This window comes from Mastigoproctus giganteus, chromosome 13 (genome assembly GCF_048544385.1).
Source record: "Mastigoproctus giganteus isolate SK-2022 chromosome 13, ASM4854438v1, whole genome shotgun sequence".
In the NCBI taxonomy this organism is placed as follows: domain Eukaryota; kingdom Metazoa; phylum Arthropoda; class Arachnida; order Uropygi; family Thelyphonidae; genus Mastigoproctus; species Mastigoproctus giganteus.
The window spans coordinates 99,877,696-99,896,742 of record NC_143587.1 but is presented as its reverse complement, the minus strand read 5'-3'; the positions used below and the strand labels follow the sequence as shown (position 1 = coordinate 99,896,742).

At 38.1% G+C, this 19,047-nt stretch overlaps 1 protein-coding gene across 1 annotated transcript in view; it reads left to right on the top strand.

Annotated features, from left to right (window-relative positions):
* Window positions 1-10,127: 10,127 nt before the first annotated feature.
* Window positions 10,128-19,047, top strand: part of LOC150076301 (uncharacterized) — a 79,973-nt gene continuing 71,053 nt past the window's right edge. Inside the window, exon 1 of the mRNA XM_090387607.1 lies at window positions 10,128-10,314. Coding sequence (XP_090243733.1) covers window positions 10,195-10,314 — 120 coding nt within the window. The 5' untranslated portion in view covers window positions 10,128-10,194. The remainder of the gene's footprint in view (window positions 10,315-19,047) is intronic.

The window sequence follows — 19,047 nt, the reverse complement described above, 5'->3', positions numbered from 1 at the left end:
TCTCATAGGTATTGCATTTATCTTGATTTTAAGTGATGCATATAAGTTTGGGCTTTATGCTTTTGGCGCTAATATGTCTGTGAACTATACAATAAATACTAAAACAAACTTTAGGGTTTTTATTTATTTATTTAAAATTATTTCGCGAGTTCTTTAACGGACACCAAAACCCTAACTGGCGTGTAAGATTAATGGGATCGTCTAACGACATATCCTGGTAACTCGTGTACTATTGTGGGGAAAGGGGGGGGGGAAATCACACAGCATCAACATTACACCGCTCTGCTTTATACTACACGTGTTGTGACGCGGACAATAAAAATATCGTATGACTCGCATTGAATTCGCATAATTTCAGACAAACGCCAATTTATTCTACCGAAGTTACCTGGCGGCTCAAGCTTATTCACATCACATCATTATAGTATTACACTACAAATGTAATTCAGTAAAATCCCGTTATTACGAAATTCTCGGGGAAGGGGAATGCAGGAATACTATCCTTCTAATACATATCGCTGAAGATTATTTTAAAAAAAAATCATTATTTCTTCAAATAAGTCCTGCTGCAATTTTCTAGCATGTAGAACTGGCAATTTCCACTTAATTTTAAAAAGATTAAGCTGGAAATTGCTAATTACTTAAGTTAGCGGATCAACTTTAAAATCAATAATAAACATAGAATAGCAAAGTACTACGAAATTGTGTAAATATGTTGATATTTACACAATCATATTACACAATATAGATGTTGATAGCGAAGTGGTCAGCAGTGAGAGTTCAGTGGCGCGCGCTCTTTGAGTTGACTAGGGTTCAAGCCCGTGACTACTAAATACGATGAACGTTTGTATTGATGTTGGGTGAAGGAAAACAACAAAATAAAACAAAGCGTCATGCCTGACTAGCCGACTTGTAAAAATTCGGCTGGGCATATCAACATGGAGGAACGACAAGCGTTCCATCTATGTCGCTTACCCCTAACCGGGACAAAAAGGGCGGAAATTTTTTTTTATTAATTTGTATAGATGTTATCGTTGTGAAATAAAATCTTGCAGTACCGTAACAAATTTTAATAAACCACACATTTAGAACACAACACAACTTATAGTGATTTTTTTTTTTTTTATATTTATTTTTCGCGAAAATAAATTTTTGTGCGTTGTAAAATGAATGCGCTTAAGTTGAATGTGATTACCGATTACTTTATGCCGAACGAGTGAGCCGCTTGCAGCAGTTTATTTATTATTATTATTTTTTTACTTTTAGAAAATGAGTTTCACATTCTACTGACCAGCTTGATGCTAATTCAACATTAATTTATTCTTCTATTTTAATATATAGTTTTCCTTTCTTTGTAAACCAATATATTTCATTTATGTCTAAAATAATTAGCCGTATCAAATGTTTCGCTTACCTTAAACTACTAATTTGCCAACAGGAAAGATAGCTTTTCGAATATATGATGCTGCATAAGCTCATACATTTGCTTTCTTGCATCACATGCCACTACTACTACTACTATATTCCAATGCATTCTCATAAATCTTGAACTGACACTGGGTAACAAATTACCGAACGCTAACATTAAATTTCACTTTTTTTCTATTTATATCTTCAATTCTCGAGACGAGGGACCATGGAGAGTACAATCGAACACTTTTAAGTGTTCGTTCGAAAGAGCCTGAATTATTGCATTAAAGTTTAATCTTAAGTATCGTACTTTGTTTCGATTTTGCAACGGGCCACATTCAGACTACACTAAATGCCATAAACAAATGTACTACCAAGAATTTTATCATTACGACTACTCATCGAAGTTCAGCACAAAAAAAAAAAACACTTGAAAGAACAATCAGTTTCACTGAATACGTAAGTGTTACGCCCCCCCAAGAAATCGATTACAACAGTTTTATTCCTCTGTGTATAAATTGATATATTTAAACAACAGTTTTATTCCTCTGTGTATAAATTGATATATTTAAATAACATTTCTCTTCCTCAGCCGTGGCTGTAGACGTGCAATTTTATTTCACTATATTCGCCGCCACTTCTACTAAAGTTATATTTATTATTTATTAATAATTAGTTATGTAATCGATCCTTTCATAACACCATGAAGGAATGTATGCATGTAGTCGCCTCGCCACAATTGGAAAGCAGTTATTTATCAGTACAATACAGTGTGGTCGGTATGTGAGAGAACTAATATACACTGTGCTACCACTTTATTAGGTACATCCCGACTGTGCACACAAATGATTTGTCACACAACGTTGCAAGTCATATGACCACAGTTGTAGATATAAATGTAGCAGAACAACCATTCTAGTATCAGTTAAGCGTACAAACCGTAGCAAGAATGGGGAAAAGTAATGATCTAACGGACTTCGAACGTGGCATGGTACTAGGTGCAAGATGTGCTGAACTTTGCTTTGGTCCTTCAGGTTGTCACAGACATTCTCTCAGATATGATAAAGCTGTACTTGCTACCTGGGAGTCTAAAACGTTGATGGAAGTGATATTCGGGTGACACTCAAGTCAAGTGGACCCAATTTCAGCGAAGTCCGGACGGTCTGTGACAGCCAAACCCTCTGCTTGCACTTTCACGATGGTAGGACTGTTAGTAATCCTGGGTATAACCTCCATACACAAGTACATGGTGGGTGACCACCCAGGTGTGAACCAACGTAACCAAGGATCGAGGTGTGGCCCCCACACCACATGGAGGAACGCCGCCCCTCTATGTTACCAGGCAATACTAGGTGGTAGATGACTATCATCAACCTGTGCTATACCATCACTTTGCTTATTGGAGGCTTGAAGTGGTGGAACCCATGTTTAGTCTCTAGCGCTAAGTTCCGGTCAACCCTTCCCTATCTCTTCCATCATGTAGTATGACTGATGACTTTTGAGGTTAGTTGAACATCGTGGCGAGATCCAATGTTTCTTACATTTCGAGGGTACAGCTCTAAAACGGTGTTCATAGGCCGGCCGCTAGGTAGTACACCGACCGAACCTATTGATAATTCTCTAGGAGGCTTCCGGATCAGCTAATGTATAATCTTGCTACCTCTACTCTGACAGATAGTAACTGAAGGGTCCGAGTAGTGTGTATTCAAAAATTTCATTACTTCATACAGCATGCCCCACACACTTTTTCTTACTATTGAATACACCATGAATTGTCGAACTAACAGAACAAGCTAATCTGCGAAAAAATCTAAACCTCCCAAGCACTTCCTAATTCATTTCACAAATATACGTGGTCTCAATACTAATCTCTACGATGTCCAACGAGACCTTAATGGGTTGAGCACGCTGAATTCTGATGGGATCCTTCCCATCAGAATTCAGCGCAAATATAAATTCATAAATTTGAATTTATGCCCCCATACGAACCTAAGGGGGCATAAATTCAAATTAAGAAAAGACAGATGTAGATTAGATGTGCGGAAATTTGCCTTTAGCCAGCGGGTGGTTAATTGCTGGAACAAACTTCCATCTGTCGTTGTGGAAGTTGATAGTTTGAATAAATTTAAGAAGGAACTGGACAGGCATTTGGAGGGAATGGTGTGATTTTTTTTTGATTGATGCTGCATAAGCTCATACACTTGCTTTCTTGCATCAAATGCCACTGCTACTACTACTACTACTACTACTACTACTTGCAGTCTGCCAAACCCCATGTACTTTTTCTGAGGGAATCTCAGTTAAGAACAAGAGAGCACGCCTCCTGTGGGCACAGCAACACCAGCACTGGACAATCGAGGATTGGAAAACAGTTGCTTGGTCTCGCGAGTCGAAGTTCTGTGCATCATGTTGATGGAAGGCTCAGAATTTGGCGAAAACAACATGAATCAATGGACCCATGTCTGACGACTACTGTGCAAGGTGGTGGGAGTAGTATTATGGTGTGGGGAGTGTTTTCTTGGCACACATTGGGTCCATTGATACCCATAGATTCACGTCTGAATGCCACATCGTACCTAAACATTTTGTACATGTTGACAGTTTATTCTCAGTCAGATGGTTACTACCAGCAGGATAATGCGCCGGTGTACAAAGCCCGAATCAGTATGGAATGGTTCCAGGAACATGACAATGGCTTTTCTTTTCTGTAGTGGCCTGCTCAATCCTATTGAAAATCTTTGGGATGAGCTGGAAAGGACTGTTCGCTGCAGGCCTACCCTCTGTCGAATCTCAAGGAACTGTGTGAAACACTCATGTGTGCATGGTACTCAATTCCTGCACAACGTTTTCAGCATCTTGTTCAATCCATGCCTAGACGAATTCAGGCTGTTTTGAAGGCTAAACCAGGCTTAACACGCTACTACGTAGGTGTACCTAATACAGTGGGAGCACAGTGTATGTCCGTAAATTGCCTGTGTTCTCTAGTTGATTTGCCTGTTTTGCTGGACCAAAAATTCGAGATTCGTGTGGAAAATACCTTATTATCTACACGTTAGAGCAGGGGTGGGCAACAGCCGGCCCGCGACGATGTTGAATCTGGCCCCCTCGCTAAATGCATAAATATAGAAAATCCATACCTGACTACACTCGCCGTAAACGTTCGGCTTAATTCGGTTCAATCGGGAATCGCGGCCAGTACAACAGTAACCAAGTGATTCTACGCAGCGTCAAAGAGTTATTTCCTAATTATTATTGTAGCATCGATCGAACGAAGTTCCTTTGGGTTTGACTTCTTATTGAAAAAATAATATTGGTGCGAGATATTTTATGTTTTATGCTTTTTCTAATTATTACAATTTTTAATTTAATATACTTTATAGCCCATAAAATGAGCCAATTAAAAAAAAAAGAAAAATTGATGCCGATTGCGGCATTTTCAATGATAATTGGACATTCAGATATTTTTTTTAAAAATACATTAATAATTTGGTAATTCAAGTAATATAACATTTTTTAGGTTCTGATTTTTTTTAATTAAGTCGTTCAATCTATTCCGGCCAGCATCATGATGCGAAAATATCATTCGGCCCGCATCATGATACGAAAATTTCATTCTGCCCGCTGACGAAAAAAGTTGCCCACCCCTGCGTTAGAGCGACTAGCACTAGCATTAGCTTAAGTAGAGGCATTTGATGCAAGAAAGCAAGCTTATGCAGCATCAGCCAAAAAAAAAAAAAAAAAAAACCACTTCCCCTTCACCCCTCTGTTCGTTCAAAATACCTGTCCCGTTGACCCTTAAACTTATTTAGGCTATCAACCTCCACTACAAGGGATGGAAGTCTATTCCAGCAAACAACCACCCGCTGGCTAAAGGCAAATTTCCTCCCGTCTATCCTACATCTGTTTTTCCTCAATTTGAATTTATGCCTTCTCGGGTGATTATTCTGAGCGAGAGGAAGAATCCCATCAGCACTGAGCATGCTCAAACCATTCAAGGCTTTATACACCTCTATCAGATCACCTCGCTGGTGCCTAGTCTCCAGACACTGTAATTTGCAAAACTTAAGCCTTTCTTCGTACGAGCACCCCTTTGTTCCATTCACTAATCTTGTTGCCCTTCTCTGTACTCGTTCCAGCAGCTCTACATCCTTCTTGAAATGAGGCCTCCAGACCTGTATACAGTACTCTAGGTGTGGCCTGACCATTGCCTTATACAAGAGAATAATCACCTCCTTATCCCTGCTAGAAAAATTCCTATATATCATTGACAATACACCATGAGCTACTCTTTCAGCCCGTCTGCACTGCTCAGGGAACTTCATATCTGCCTGAACAACCACCCCAAAGTCCCTTTCATTCTCTACCACTGTCAGTGTAGTACCACATAGTTGATTACTTTGCTCTGGGGTTGCTGTTTCCCATGTGTAGTACTTTACATTTGTCAATGTTAAACTTCATTTGCCACCTCTCAGCCCATCTACTCAACCTTTCCAGATCCTGTTGCAGCAGCATAGTGTCAGTAGTGTCCTTGACAACCCTGCCTACCTTTGTATCATCTGCAAACTTCGACATTAAGCTTAATATACCCTCATCAATATCATTTATGAATATAGAAAACAATAATGGACCCAACACTGAGCCCTGAGGGACTCCACTAATAACATTAGTCCACGACGAGCAGTGTCTATTGATTACCACTTTCTGTCTTCTCCCCCTCAGCCACCCCTTTATCCACAGCAGCAATTTGCCTCCAATGCCACACTGCTCCAATTTGTGCAGCCATCCATGTGCAACAGTATCAAAAGCCTTTCTAAGATCCAAGTATACAGTATAATATCAAAGTTATTCCCTGCATCCAGTTCCTTTGTGACTGCATCATAGTATCCAATCAAATTGGTCAGGCAAGACTTCCCCTTAACAAAACCATGCTGTGTCCGAGCTATAGCTGAAGTCTTGTCTAAATGATCCTGCAGTGCTTCTTTAACTAGTGCCTCCATTAATTTTCCTGGAACAGAAGTTAAACTCACAGGTCTATAATTACTTGTGTCAGCCTTTGATCCTCGTTTGTGAATTGGGGTGACATTTTCACATCTCCAGTCTGTGGGTACCTCCCCTGAGTCCAAGGAAGCTCTCATAATTATAGCTAAGGGTTTGCTTACTTCCTTTTCTGCCTCCTTTAATATAACTGGATAGATGCCATCCACCCCGGGTGCCTTTCTTGTGTTTATTTTCAACAATTTCTCCTCCACTTTACTCTCAGTTATTACAAGATTCTCTAGCTTACTGCTAGAGTTGAATACACCTCTGGCTTTCCCCTCGCTAAATAACTCCTCATATGTGAATGTCGATGCAAAATATTCATTTAGTTTGTTAGCTACCTGAGCAGGATCATCAACAGTTGACCCATCGATATCAAGTGCACCAATCTGATTCATCCCATTCCTTCTAGAGTTTACAGAAGTAAAGAACTCTTTGCTATTTTTCTTTGCATGCCTTGCCAAAGATTTCTCGTAATCTGCCTTCGCCTGCCTAACCTCCTTTGTAACTTGGTTACAGATCAACTTGTATCTATCATAGGATTCTGTGTCATATGTTAATTTGTAAGTATCCCATGCATGTTTCTTCTCTGCCATATGCATCATCAGTTCATCTGACATCCACTTAGGCCTAAACCTTGAACAATATTTCTGAGTTGGTTTGTAAAGCCTAGTAGCTTCCAAGATAAGTTCTTTGAATGCTACCCATTTTGAATTTGCTGTTGGTAACATCATCAGTTTGTCCCACTGTATAGAATTTAAATACTGTCTCAGTCCATCGTAGTCGCCTTTACGAAAGCAATAACCCTTCCCTTTACCCCTAATGGTAGTTACCTCTTTGAGTAAATTCCACTTCAGCACACTGTGATCACTGCAACCTAGTGGTTCATTCATCTGCAGATTCTTAATCCATGAAGAATCACCGCTGATAATCAAATCAAGAGTATTCTTCCCTCTAGTTGCCACCTGAACATGCTGAACTCAACTATGGAACGAAAAAACGATTATAACCTCTTCGCTTTATGGTCGGGATTTGAACCGGGGTTTTTTCCACCCGGGGTGGAGAGGACAGTGATTGTACACTAAAATATGGTTGTTATTGAAAAGGACACTAAAGATATGGCAGCAATTTAACAGTAGCGTGAATTGTAAGGTCACAGTTAGGCTGGATTGCAAGCATAAATCTATAGGCCAAACAGTACTGGAGTGGGAAAAGGAGGAGGGTTCATGACTTCCTTCGCGTCTGGTGCTAAATGTTTCTAGCATCTTGTTATCTCTGAAATTCAATAAAGTAGTAGTAGTAGTAGTAGTAGTAGTAGTGGCATGTGATGCAAGAAAGCAAGTGTATGAGCTTATGCAGCATCAACCAAAAAAAAAAAAAAAAAAATCACGCCGTTCCCTCCAAATGCCTTAAACTTATTTAACCTGTCAACTTCCACAACGACAGATGGAAGTTTGTTCCTACAATTAACTACCCGCTGGCTAAAGGCAAATTTCCGCACATCTATTCTACATCTGTCTTTTCTTAATTTGAATTTATGCCCCCTTAGGTTCGTAATCTGAACAAGTTGAAGGATCCCATCGGAATTCAGCGTGCTCAACCCATTCAAGGCCTTATATACCTCAATCAGATCACCGCGCAGGTGCCTAGTCTCCAGCCACTGCAATTTGCAGAACTTAAACCTCTCTTGGTAAGAAGAACCCTTCATTCCCCTCACCAATCTTGTTGCCCTTCTCTTTACACGCTCAAGTAAATCTACATCCTTCCTAAAATGAAGCCTTCAGACCTGTACGCAGTACTCAAGGCATGGCCTGACCATTGCCTTATACAGAGGGACAATCACCTCCTTCTCTCTGCTAGCAAAATTCCTATATATTATTGACAAAACCCCATGACCTGCCCTGGCAGCCTGTCTGCATTGCTCAGAAAACTTCATATCTGCCTGCACGATTACTCCCAGGTCTTTTTCATTTTCTACCACCTTAAGTGTAGTACCACACAGTTGATACGTTTCTCTGGGAAACGTACCGAAAGTACTTCTACCCATATGCAATACTTTGCATTTGTCAAGGTTAAAGTTCAGTTGCCACTTCTTAGCCCATCTGCCCAAATTAACTAGATCCTGTTGCAGTGGCACACTGCCATTACTGTCATTAACAACTCCGCCAACCTTTGTATCATCTCCAAACTTCGACATTAAGCCTGATATACCTTCATCAATATCATTGATAAATATACAAAACAACAGTGGACCTAACACAGAACCCCGTGGGACTCCACTAATAACATTAGTCCATGAAGAGCAGCACCCATTGATTACCACCCTCTGTCTTCTCCCACTTAACCATCCTTTTATCCATTGTAGCAACTTACCCTTAATACCATTCTTCTCCAATTTGTACAATAGTCTTCCATGCGCAACAGTGTCAAAAGCTTTCCTGAAATCCAAATATATGATATCAAAATTATTTTTTTCATCCAGTTCCTTTGTAACCACATCATAATATCGTATCAAATTTGTCAGACAAGACTTTCCCCTAACAAACCCATGCTGTGTCTGAATTATTGCTGCAGTCTTGTCTAGATGATCCTGCAATGCATCTTTAACCAGTGATTCCATTATTTTACCCGGTACAGAAGTTAAACTAACTGGTCTGTAATTACTCGTGTCACAATTCGATCCCCCTTTGTGAATTGGGGATACATTTGCACATCTCTAGTCAGTGGGGACCTCCCCTGAATCCAAGGATGTTCTCATAATTATGGCTAAGGGTTTGCTTAGTTGCTTTACCGCCTCCTTTAATATAACTGGATAGATCCCGTCCACCCCAGGTGCTTTTCTTATGTTTAACTTCAACAATTTCTCCTCCACTTTGCTTTCAGTTATTACAAAATCATTAAGTATCCTGCTACAATTTGATAACCTTCTGCCATTTTCAAACCTTAATAATTCCTCATGTGTGAATGTAGATGCAAAATACTCATTCAGTTTGTTTGCTCTCTGAGCAGGATCATCAACAGTCGAACCATCGATGTCAAGTGGACCAATCAGATTCAACCCCTTCCTTTTAGAGGTTATATAAGTAAAGAAATCCTTGCTGTTTTTCTTAGCATATTTTGCCAAGGATTTCTCGTAATCTACCTTCGCCTGCCTAACCTCCTTTGTGACCTGATTGCAAACTAACTTATATCTGCCATAGGCTTCTGAGTCGCTTGATAATTTATATGCATCCCATGCATTTTTCTTCTCTGTTATGAGTCTCATTAGTTCATTAGATAACCATTTAGGCCGAAACCTTGAACAATATTTCTTGATAGGTATGAAACTTTTAGTACCATCCACGATTAATTCCTTAAATGCTTCCCACTTAAAAGTCAAAGACCGTTTCGTGTAATTTGAATACAATACACCAACCGGCTGCTTGATGAGGCTTATGTGTATATGAACTTTTCAACTTTGCTTTTTTAAAAATTGAAATATTCAAATAAAAGTAAATATTTATACGAAATACAATGTGAACATGTAGAGGTCCTTGTATTCGTTTCAGAGTTGACGAGGGAAATAAGTTGTTCATATTTGTAGAGCGTTGTCATTTTTTCAGTCAATAATAGATTTATTACTTCTATTAGAAATGATGTAGTCCAGGAATATGGTTAATAAAGTTATGCTTAAAGTTACATTGAAGCAGCTTTGAGATTAAATATATATGTTTTAAAATATTCAAAACTGGATGTGAAAATATTACAATGTCTTCAACTGCTGACCTTATTGGTAGTCGGAAATGGATCACTCGGCGCCCCATCCTGAAGTCTGCAATATTTACAGATCTGCAGAACGGAAGCTACATAGCAGCAATTTATACAGTGGTGAGTGTCATTTATTTATTTAAAAAACTTGGAATTCTCCTAGAATACTTTTGAACTTTAATAATAAAAAGATGAGCCCTCGCACACTGAAAACTTTCCCGAAACTAGCGAAGAAGCCCCACTACATCCAATAGAAGTGACTCAAACACTACATACGTACTTTGTTTAATATCTTCCATTAATGCATTAACCCGCGAAATATTACCACTCATATGGCAAAAATGGAAACGTACTACTTTTTACGAGGATCGATTGTAAAATAATGCCACGACGTGGGCTGCACATCTCATGTACGCAGGGTCGGATTTAAACTTGTGAACCTAAGCTATAAGATATATGAGGTCCGTCTCTCTCTCTCACCTGTGACAATATTGAAAAAGGATTTTTTTTTTTTTTTAAGATAGTGAGGCCCTAAGGTGTAGCCTGTTTAGCTCGTGTAATTCCCGCCCTGCATGTACGGCTTAAGGAATAATACAAACGTAATTGCAGTGTTCCCAGACCCATACTTGACAGGTTCATATGATAGTGGCCAGTGAGAGGAGAGCCATAAGTTGTCTCAAAGCACAAATTGATGAACAGCAAGTGAAATGTTTTGTTTGATGGGCTCATATCAATCAAATAAGTAGTAATACTTGGGCAAGGAAATTGACAGTCATTTTTCAGTGTAGAAGTTGGAAAATCATAATTTGAGTATTTAGCACTTAATAAAAATTCAGGGTTAAAGCCTCAGACCGTGGGAAAATTTACACCCATATAAGTTAGTACATGCATCATGTCTGTATGCATTAAATTAACTGAAGTTATTATATTGGCATTGTTACATTATATCTCATATTGTGAAAACCTTTACAATGAGTTGCCTGTCCAGTTATACTTTGAATAAGTAATACTTCCCCAGTAGAGAAGGTTATTCTTACTTATTCTCAGGATACCACCACTGAGAAAGAATAAGTAGGTACCCACCAAATGAAAGGTGAAGATAGCCCTTACAATAAATATAAACAATAATACATAGTCCAATTTTAATATCAAGTTTTCAAAAATTTTAGCCAAAATATGACAAAGGTGCAGCTGACAAATAGCCTAAACTTAAAAATAAGTGAGATAGAACCCAATGCCTTTTAATCGAAACATCTTTGTGTGATTATAATGTGTACATTGGATGTAACTTAAGTACGCTGCATCACCACTTGTTAGGTACACTTGCCTGATAAAGTGATGACTAAGTCTCTCTTTATCTTTCAGAACAGCTTAGATTCATCATGGCATGAATTCAACAAGGTGTCAAAAACATTCCACAGGGATGCTGGTCCTTGTTGATTCAATAGCTTCCTACAGTTGTAAATTGGAGATTGCAGATCTCTATTCCAATTAGTTCATTCCACCTCATCCTAGAGGTGCCCAATTACATTGAGACGTGGTGGCAGGAGATGCATTAGCTGAGGCATATGATGCAAGAAAGCAAGCTTATATAGCATCAACCAAAAAAAAAAAACCTTCCCATTTCAACCATCCAGTCACTCCAAATGTTTGCCTAATTCATCCTTAAATCTATTTAAGCTATCAACTTCCACAACAACAGATGGAAGTCTGTTCCAGCAATCAACTACCCGCTGGTTAAAGGCAAACTTCTGCACATCAATTCTACAACTGTCTTTCCTCAGTTTGAATCTATGAACTCTCAGGTTCTTAGTCTGAACAAACAGAAGTATCCCATCAGCATTAAGCCTGCTCAAACCATTCAAGACCTTATACACCTCAATCAGATCACCTCGCAGGTGCCTAGTCTCTAGATGCTGCAACTTGCAGAACTTAAGCCTTTGTAAGTGTACCCATTTGTTCCTCTCACCAATCTTGTTGCCCTTCTCTGTACTCATTCTAGCACTCTACATCCTTCCCAAAATGCGGCCTCCAGACCTGTACACAGTACTCAAGGTGTGGCCTGACCTTATACAAAGGGATAATCACCTTGTCTCTGCTAGCAAAAATTCTTATATATCATTGACCTGCTCTGAGCAGTGGAGATGCCCTGCTCTGCAGCACATCTCCACTGCTCAGAGAACGTCATGTCTGACTGCACAATTACCCTCCCCCCTTATGTTTTTTTTTTTTTTTTTTCATTCTGCACCTCCCTGAGTGTAGTACTACACAGTTGGTTGTTGTTGTTGTTCTGGAGGCTTAATGGTACATAAGCTGCTAAGGCTATAATGTGCCTATTCACTTATTTTATTAAAACATGAGTTTTCCCTAAATCAAAAGAAAATCTGAAATCAGAAATAATTGAAAAGCCCAGTTTGCCTGAGAAAGTCAAAAAATTCAGAAATATTTGCCTTATCACCAATGAGATTTTCAAGACTTATTGGTTTATGAAGATTAACCAGTGAGATCAAGGATGAAGTTCTGGTCTGTTTATAATAGGGGCAGCCAATAAGAATATGTTTTACAGTCAAATTATTAGAACAATGTTACACACTTGGTACATTTCTCTTGGGTTACTGCTACCCTATGCAGTGCTTTGCATTTGTCAATGTTAAACTTCAGTTACCACTTCTCAGCCCATCTGCCTAGCTTTTCTAGATCCTGTTGCAGTAGCATACTGTCTTTAGTGTCATTAACAACCCTGTCAATCTTTGTATCATCTGCAAACTTGGACCTTGCCTGGTATATACCTTGATTTATATCATTGATAAATACACAAAACAACAATGGGCCCAGCACCAAACCTGGGGGGCACTCCATTAATAACATTAGTCCACGTAGAGCAGTGTCCATTTATTACCACTTTCTGCTGTCTCCCACTCAACCATCCCCTTATCTACTGCAGCAACCTGCCCTTAATGCCATACTGTTCCAATTTGTATAGTAGTCTTTCAACATGATATCAAAATTATTTTTTGCATCCTGTTCCTTTGTGACCACATTGTAGAATCCAATCAGATTGGTCAGACAAGACTTTCCCTTAATACACCCATGCTGTGTCTGAACTATTACTGCAGGCTTGTCTAGATGATCCTGTATCACCTGTTTAACCAGTGACTCCCCAGAACGGGTCTATAAATATTTGTCACCCTTTGATGAACCCCCTTTGTGAATTGGGGATACATTTGCATATTTCCAGTCCATGGGGACTTCCCCTGAATCTAAGGATGCTCTTATAATTATGGCTAAGGGTTTGCTAACTTCCCTCACTGCCTCCTTCAATATAACTGGACAAAATCCATCCACCCCAGGTGCCTTTTGTTTGTATGACTTCATCAATTTCTCCTCCATTTTGCTGTCAGTTATTACAAAATGCTTAGCTTCCTGTTAGAGTTTGATAAGCTTTTGGCATTCTCCTCCTTGAATAACTCCTCATGTGTGAATGTAGATGCGAAATAATCATTCAATTTATCAGCTACCTGAGCAGCATCATTATAGTTGAATCATCTGTGAAGTGGACCAATCTGATTCATCCCTTTCCTTCTACAGTTTACATAACTAAAGAACTCTGTGCTGTTTTTCTTTGAATCCCTTGCTAAAGATTTCTCATAATCTGATGTAGGCTTCTGTGTCACATGATAATTTATATATATCCCATGCATTTTTCTTCTTTGCTACGAGCCTCGTTAATTCATGTGTCATCCCTTTAGGCCTAAACCTTGAACAGTATTTCTTAGTTGGTGTGAAAAGCCTAGTAGCTTCCAAGATTAAGTCCCTGAAGGCTTCCCATTTAAAATTCGCCGTTGGTAACATCATCAGTTGATCCCACTGTATAGGATTTAAAAACTGTCTGAGACCGCTCTAGTCACCTTTTCAAAAGCAAAAATCCTTCCCTTTACCCTTGATGGTAGTTACATTTTTAAGTAAATCCCACATCACTACACTGTGATCACTGTCACCTAGCGGTTCCTTTATCTGCAAATTCTTAATGCATGAATAATCATTCTGATAATCAGATCAAGAGTATTACTGCTCCCTCTGGTTGCCCCTTGAACATGTTACTCTATAAAACAATCATCCGATAAATCCACAAAAGTCTTACTAGTGTGCAAGTGACTTTGCTGCCACCATTCTGCATTGTTGACACCTGACAATGGTTCTGTGGACTCCTGCTGTTTTTGTCACATTCTGTTCCTCCCAGCAGCATGAAGGTGCCTCCATAGCCAGGTGGGAAGGAGCAGCAGTGCGTAGCATACGCTTCTTGATTAGACCAGGGTTCGAGCCCGTCACCACCAAATACGGAAGATACGGAAAGGTCAGGGAATGACCACCGCATATCCCGGAGAAATATGGCCTTAGTTGCTAATGCTCCCAAAACACCAAATAACAACAACAACAAGCAACATGAAACGGGAACTTGGATTTCTCAGACCAGTCAAAAATTTTGACTGGTCTGAGAAATACTCTGTCCAATGTTGGCACTGTCCACCGTACCTTCTTGTTTTTTGCTGATAACAGTAGAATTTGGTTCAGTTTTCGGCTGCTTAGTAGCTACCACTGTTGTGCTGGGTTATTATTTGAATGACTGACTGATTGAAACCCTGCACAAGACTTGTTGGCCTCTTGCTTCAACAAGCTATTTCTGACCACAGGTTTGCTGTTTGCTGGATGTTTATTTGGTTATTAGACCCATCTCAGTACACCAAAAACACTGTTTCATTCAAAAACCTCATGGTAGTTGGCACCATGTTTGGTGCTGACTACCATTCCAGGTTAATCATTTCAATCTTTCATCATGCTTAATCTCACACTAAATTGCACACATACAATATCCCTATGTATCAGCCTGCCTCTCTTATATCGCGTAATACAAACATGTGAAAACTTTAGGCAGAAATTTAAAAAAATTTTGCCACTTTAAATCTGAGTTACCGGGTTTCTCTATTGAGAAACCCTGTTATATACCATATTTTGTAATTTATAATTGCTATTTCATTTTGATTAATACTTCTTGGTATTCCTTCATACTGTGTGTGTATGTGTGTTCACACTTGTGTGTTCTCCTTTATTACTTGCATATTAAATTTGCAAAATTTTATAATAGTAGTTGCCAAAAATCCCACAGCATCTGCTTACTTTAATAGATAACAGAGCTGCAAAGGCTCATTATATCTACTTGCTACACTCAATTTCCAAGACTGGTGTAGTGGGGGCATCTATTATTGCTTAATGTCTGTTAAATTATTATTATTATTATTATTATTATTATTTTTTATTTATTTTTTTTTTTTGAGACAGACCATTTGTACCCCACATGATTGAAAATTTAAACAGTTACTCTTTATATGTATGTATCAAAAAGATTGAAATTAAGTTAAATAAGGAAAAACAATCGATTTATCTTGATTTTATTGGTTGATACATAAGTAAATTATCTGCACCTGTGCATAGCTGAAGATAACTTACCATGACCAAGCCAAAGTTGAGATATTTCAGATTCTTTGAAAACTCCTTGGCTTTTTTTTTTCAGTATCTGTGTTTTTTTTTTTCTTTTTTCCCAATACCATATTCCTCAGAGATGCAGAAAAGAGACTCACTGGATTCTAACTTGTCTAACAGCTTTCATTCAGAGCAACATCGTGCACACACTTCTTTTTACCAGTTTTCATAGGGACCATTGTGGCATACTGTAAGGGAGGTTATAATAAAGAAACAAGGCACAGACGAATACTCAATGATACGATAAAAAGTTCCAGGTTTTCTTTATCTCCCGAATATATTCAAGATACACTCAGGTGCCAGTTAAATTTTTTTTTTTCATCTGTTAAATCTGAAGCCCATTAAATCAAGGTTCTTAAAATCAGCAGTTTACTGTAAGTGCAATACATAGTATTTAATTGTAAATTATGATTTCACTTTTTTTTTTTTTTTTTTTTTATTTGTTACCAACAGTATAAGGGAAAAATAGGTACATGTAACCTTTCAAGTTAAGAATCACATTTAAAGAAATTTTGTCTGTTGAATTGAATTTTCTAGCAATGTTAAAAAGTCCTCCACTTAGTACACACAATTACTGAACTTTTTCAGGCGAACATTGGTTCACACATTGCATATTTCAAGTGCACTGTGGCAACCTGTCTTTATTCCCGAAAGAGGGGAAGTGAAAACTTTAAATGGTAAGTCTACAACACTCAGCAAACTAAACTGTTGTATACATATATGAAACTAACTTATGTTGAATTGATTTGAGTTACACGGTCAAATGAAATAAATTTTCTGTTTATACTCCGGGACGACCACACGATCAGAGGAGTTCACAGGATAGAAAGAATACAAGAAACAACACCCACCGTATTTTTTAGCAGTCACGGGCTTGAACCCCCTGTCACTCAAGGCACATGTTCTGCCCTGAGGCCTGACCACAGGTGCAATTATACTTCAAATCGTTTCACCATAAGTTAGGTTTTATTATTATTATTGTGAAAGCTCCAAACATGAAAAGTATTTGAACTAATAGTGCTTAGTACCATGTATGGGTTAAAGACTGAGAAAACAGAAGATATTTATTGACATTGGACTTAAATTTCTGTATTGTAATTTTTGAGAAATACAAATAAAAGTTTATTCCAGAAAGTAGAAGGGACAAATGAACAAAAGGAAATGTTTGTTCTAATAGTTTTGAGTTGGATAGTGAGTGGTTACAGCAAGTGTTCAGGCTGGTTTGGAAGAGAGTGGAGAAATTATAGATGCTAATTCAGAATAACAGTGCCCATGGAAGTATCTGTAGAAAAGGCACACAGCAGAAACTGAATGTCTGTGAAACAGAGAATGGAGAGACTTTGTAAGAGAAGGATCATTAATTAATCTGACTACCATCCTTTGAATGGAATTGAGAGAGGTTTGGGAGCAGCATTCCATAGTATTTGAGATTTGTACAGAATGAGTAATTCAGATGAAAAAGCAATACCAAGAGCAAAAAAAAAAAAAAAAATCGGCATCAAAGATGAGCCTATTAGCAGTAGACTCTTCTTTGTGAAAAATAAGACAGGACTGGGTTTTTGCCTCATTAGAGAATTATCTGAAGATTGACATTTAGGGAATTGGTTGTAGATATTTGAGAAGTTGAGGCCATTTTTGCAAGGCAGCTTTCCAGCTTGAGGTTTCTCAAGCTGGAAAGCGAGATATAGAGTGTGCTGGCATCAGCAAAACAATGGATAGGAGTTCCAGAGTAGGAGAACCAACTGAACCTTGGGAAACACCAACATTAGTGGAGAAGTTAGTAAACAGAGAGCCATGTACAGAGAGTCACTCATGGTGGTGTTTAGAGAGAAAACTGAATATCCAGTTGCAGTCAGCAGAAGATGGGAACTTGTTTAGAAGACTTTTATGCCAAACACGATCAAAAGCCTTAGAAATGCCAAGAGCAACTTCTTGAGTTCCATCAAACTTCTCCATCTAATTTATCAAAAGATAATAACATGGGCCAATATATCACCTGTGGATTGACACTGATGGAATGGATATGGGCAATCATTGATTGGATGGAAAGTTTCCAGATAGTTACTTTTCACTCACTAAGAGGCCTAAGTGAAAATGCATTTATAAGAAGCATATTCAGAGAGATGAGCACTTAAAAAAAAAAATGCCTTGACAAAGTTTGCTGCACAGTATTCATGATGTTTTTGCTTTTTGCTTTTCTGTGCATGTGTGGGAACACAAGAGTTTGGTTGCTGAGTGATGTAGATTATGCTTAAAGTTTTTCTTTGGCTAGAAAAAGTTTAGTAATTGAGTTAGAGAACTATGTAACATTATAAAGAATTCATTAATTTATATACTACATATATAGTTATTTCCTTGACTTAAAACTTCTTAAGGGATTGTTCAGATATAGAGCATGATGTCAGGGTGTCTCCAAAACAGCTCTCCCATTTTCTTATAAAGCTGGTTTTTTTTTTTTTTGTTTTTTTTTTTCTGAACTAATTCAGTATGTAGTAAGAATTAATTATATATAATTTTGTTAATTTAGCATGACAGTTAACATCATCATAATAAATAACAACATGCATATTTTTTAAATCCAGCGTTGTCGAAGTGCCAGGATTTTTAAGTAATAAAGAATTAACCCTAGGGGCTCTGGTGAGTATGGGCTTGGCACACCCAGGGTCCTGAGCTGGATATCATCTTCTCTTTCTTTGCGATTCCTTTTTACCCCCCCCCCCCCTCTCTCTCTCTCTCTCTCTCTCTCTCTCTCTCTCTCTCTCTCTCTCTCTCTCTCTCTCTCTCTGTAACTCAGGGATTTTTGGCTAGTACAGCATAAGCCTTAGGCTTCTTTGCACTGTATGGCTAATAATAATAAAACACATGGTACATTCACTTGCTCCTGCATTACTTACTAATGTTGTCTGTACTATTTTTGCATACAAAAATGGCTAATAGAGAAGAAGAATTATATAATTATTGATAGTATTTAACAGAGCTATGGTGCTCAGTACGTTCTATGTTGATATCAATATTTGTAGAAGAATAAGAGAAATCTACCTCAATATGATTTGTAGAACACTTACACATGATACTCTCCAGATTAATGTAAAATGATTACAGTAAAAAATCAATTGAACACAATTCAAAAATTAACTAAAATTCAAAAAAACAATTTTTTAAAAATTAATTAAAAAATCAATTAAAGTTAAATGTAAATTTTGAAAAGAGGTTTTCTTTCCTTTATGCCCGAAATTTTATGATTTAAATTGACCCCGGGCAAATTTTGGAACAATGTTGTTTTGAAGGCAGTATTAGGAAAGAAAACCGTTTTTC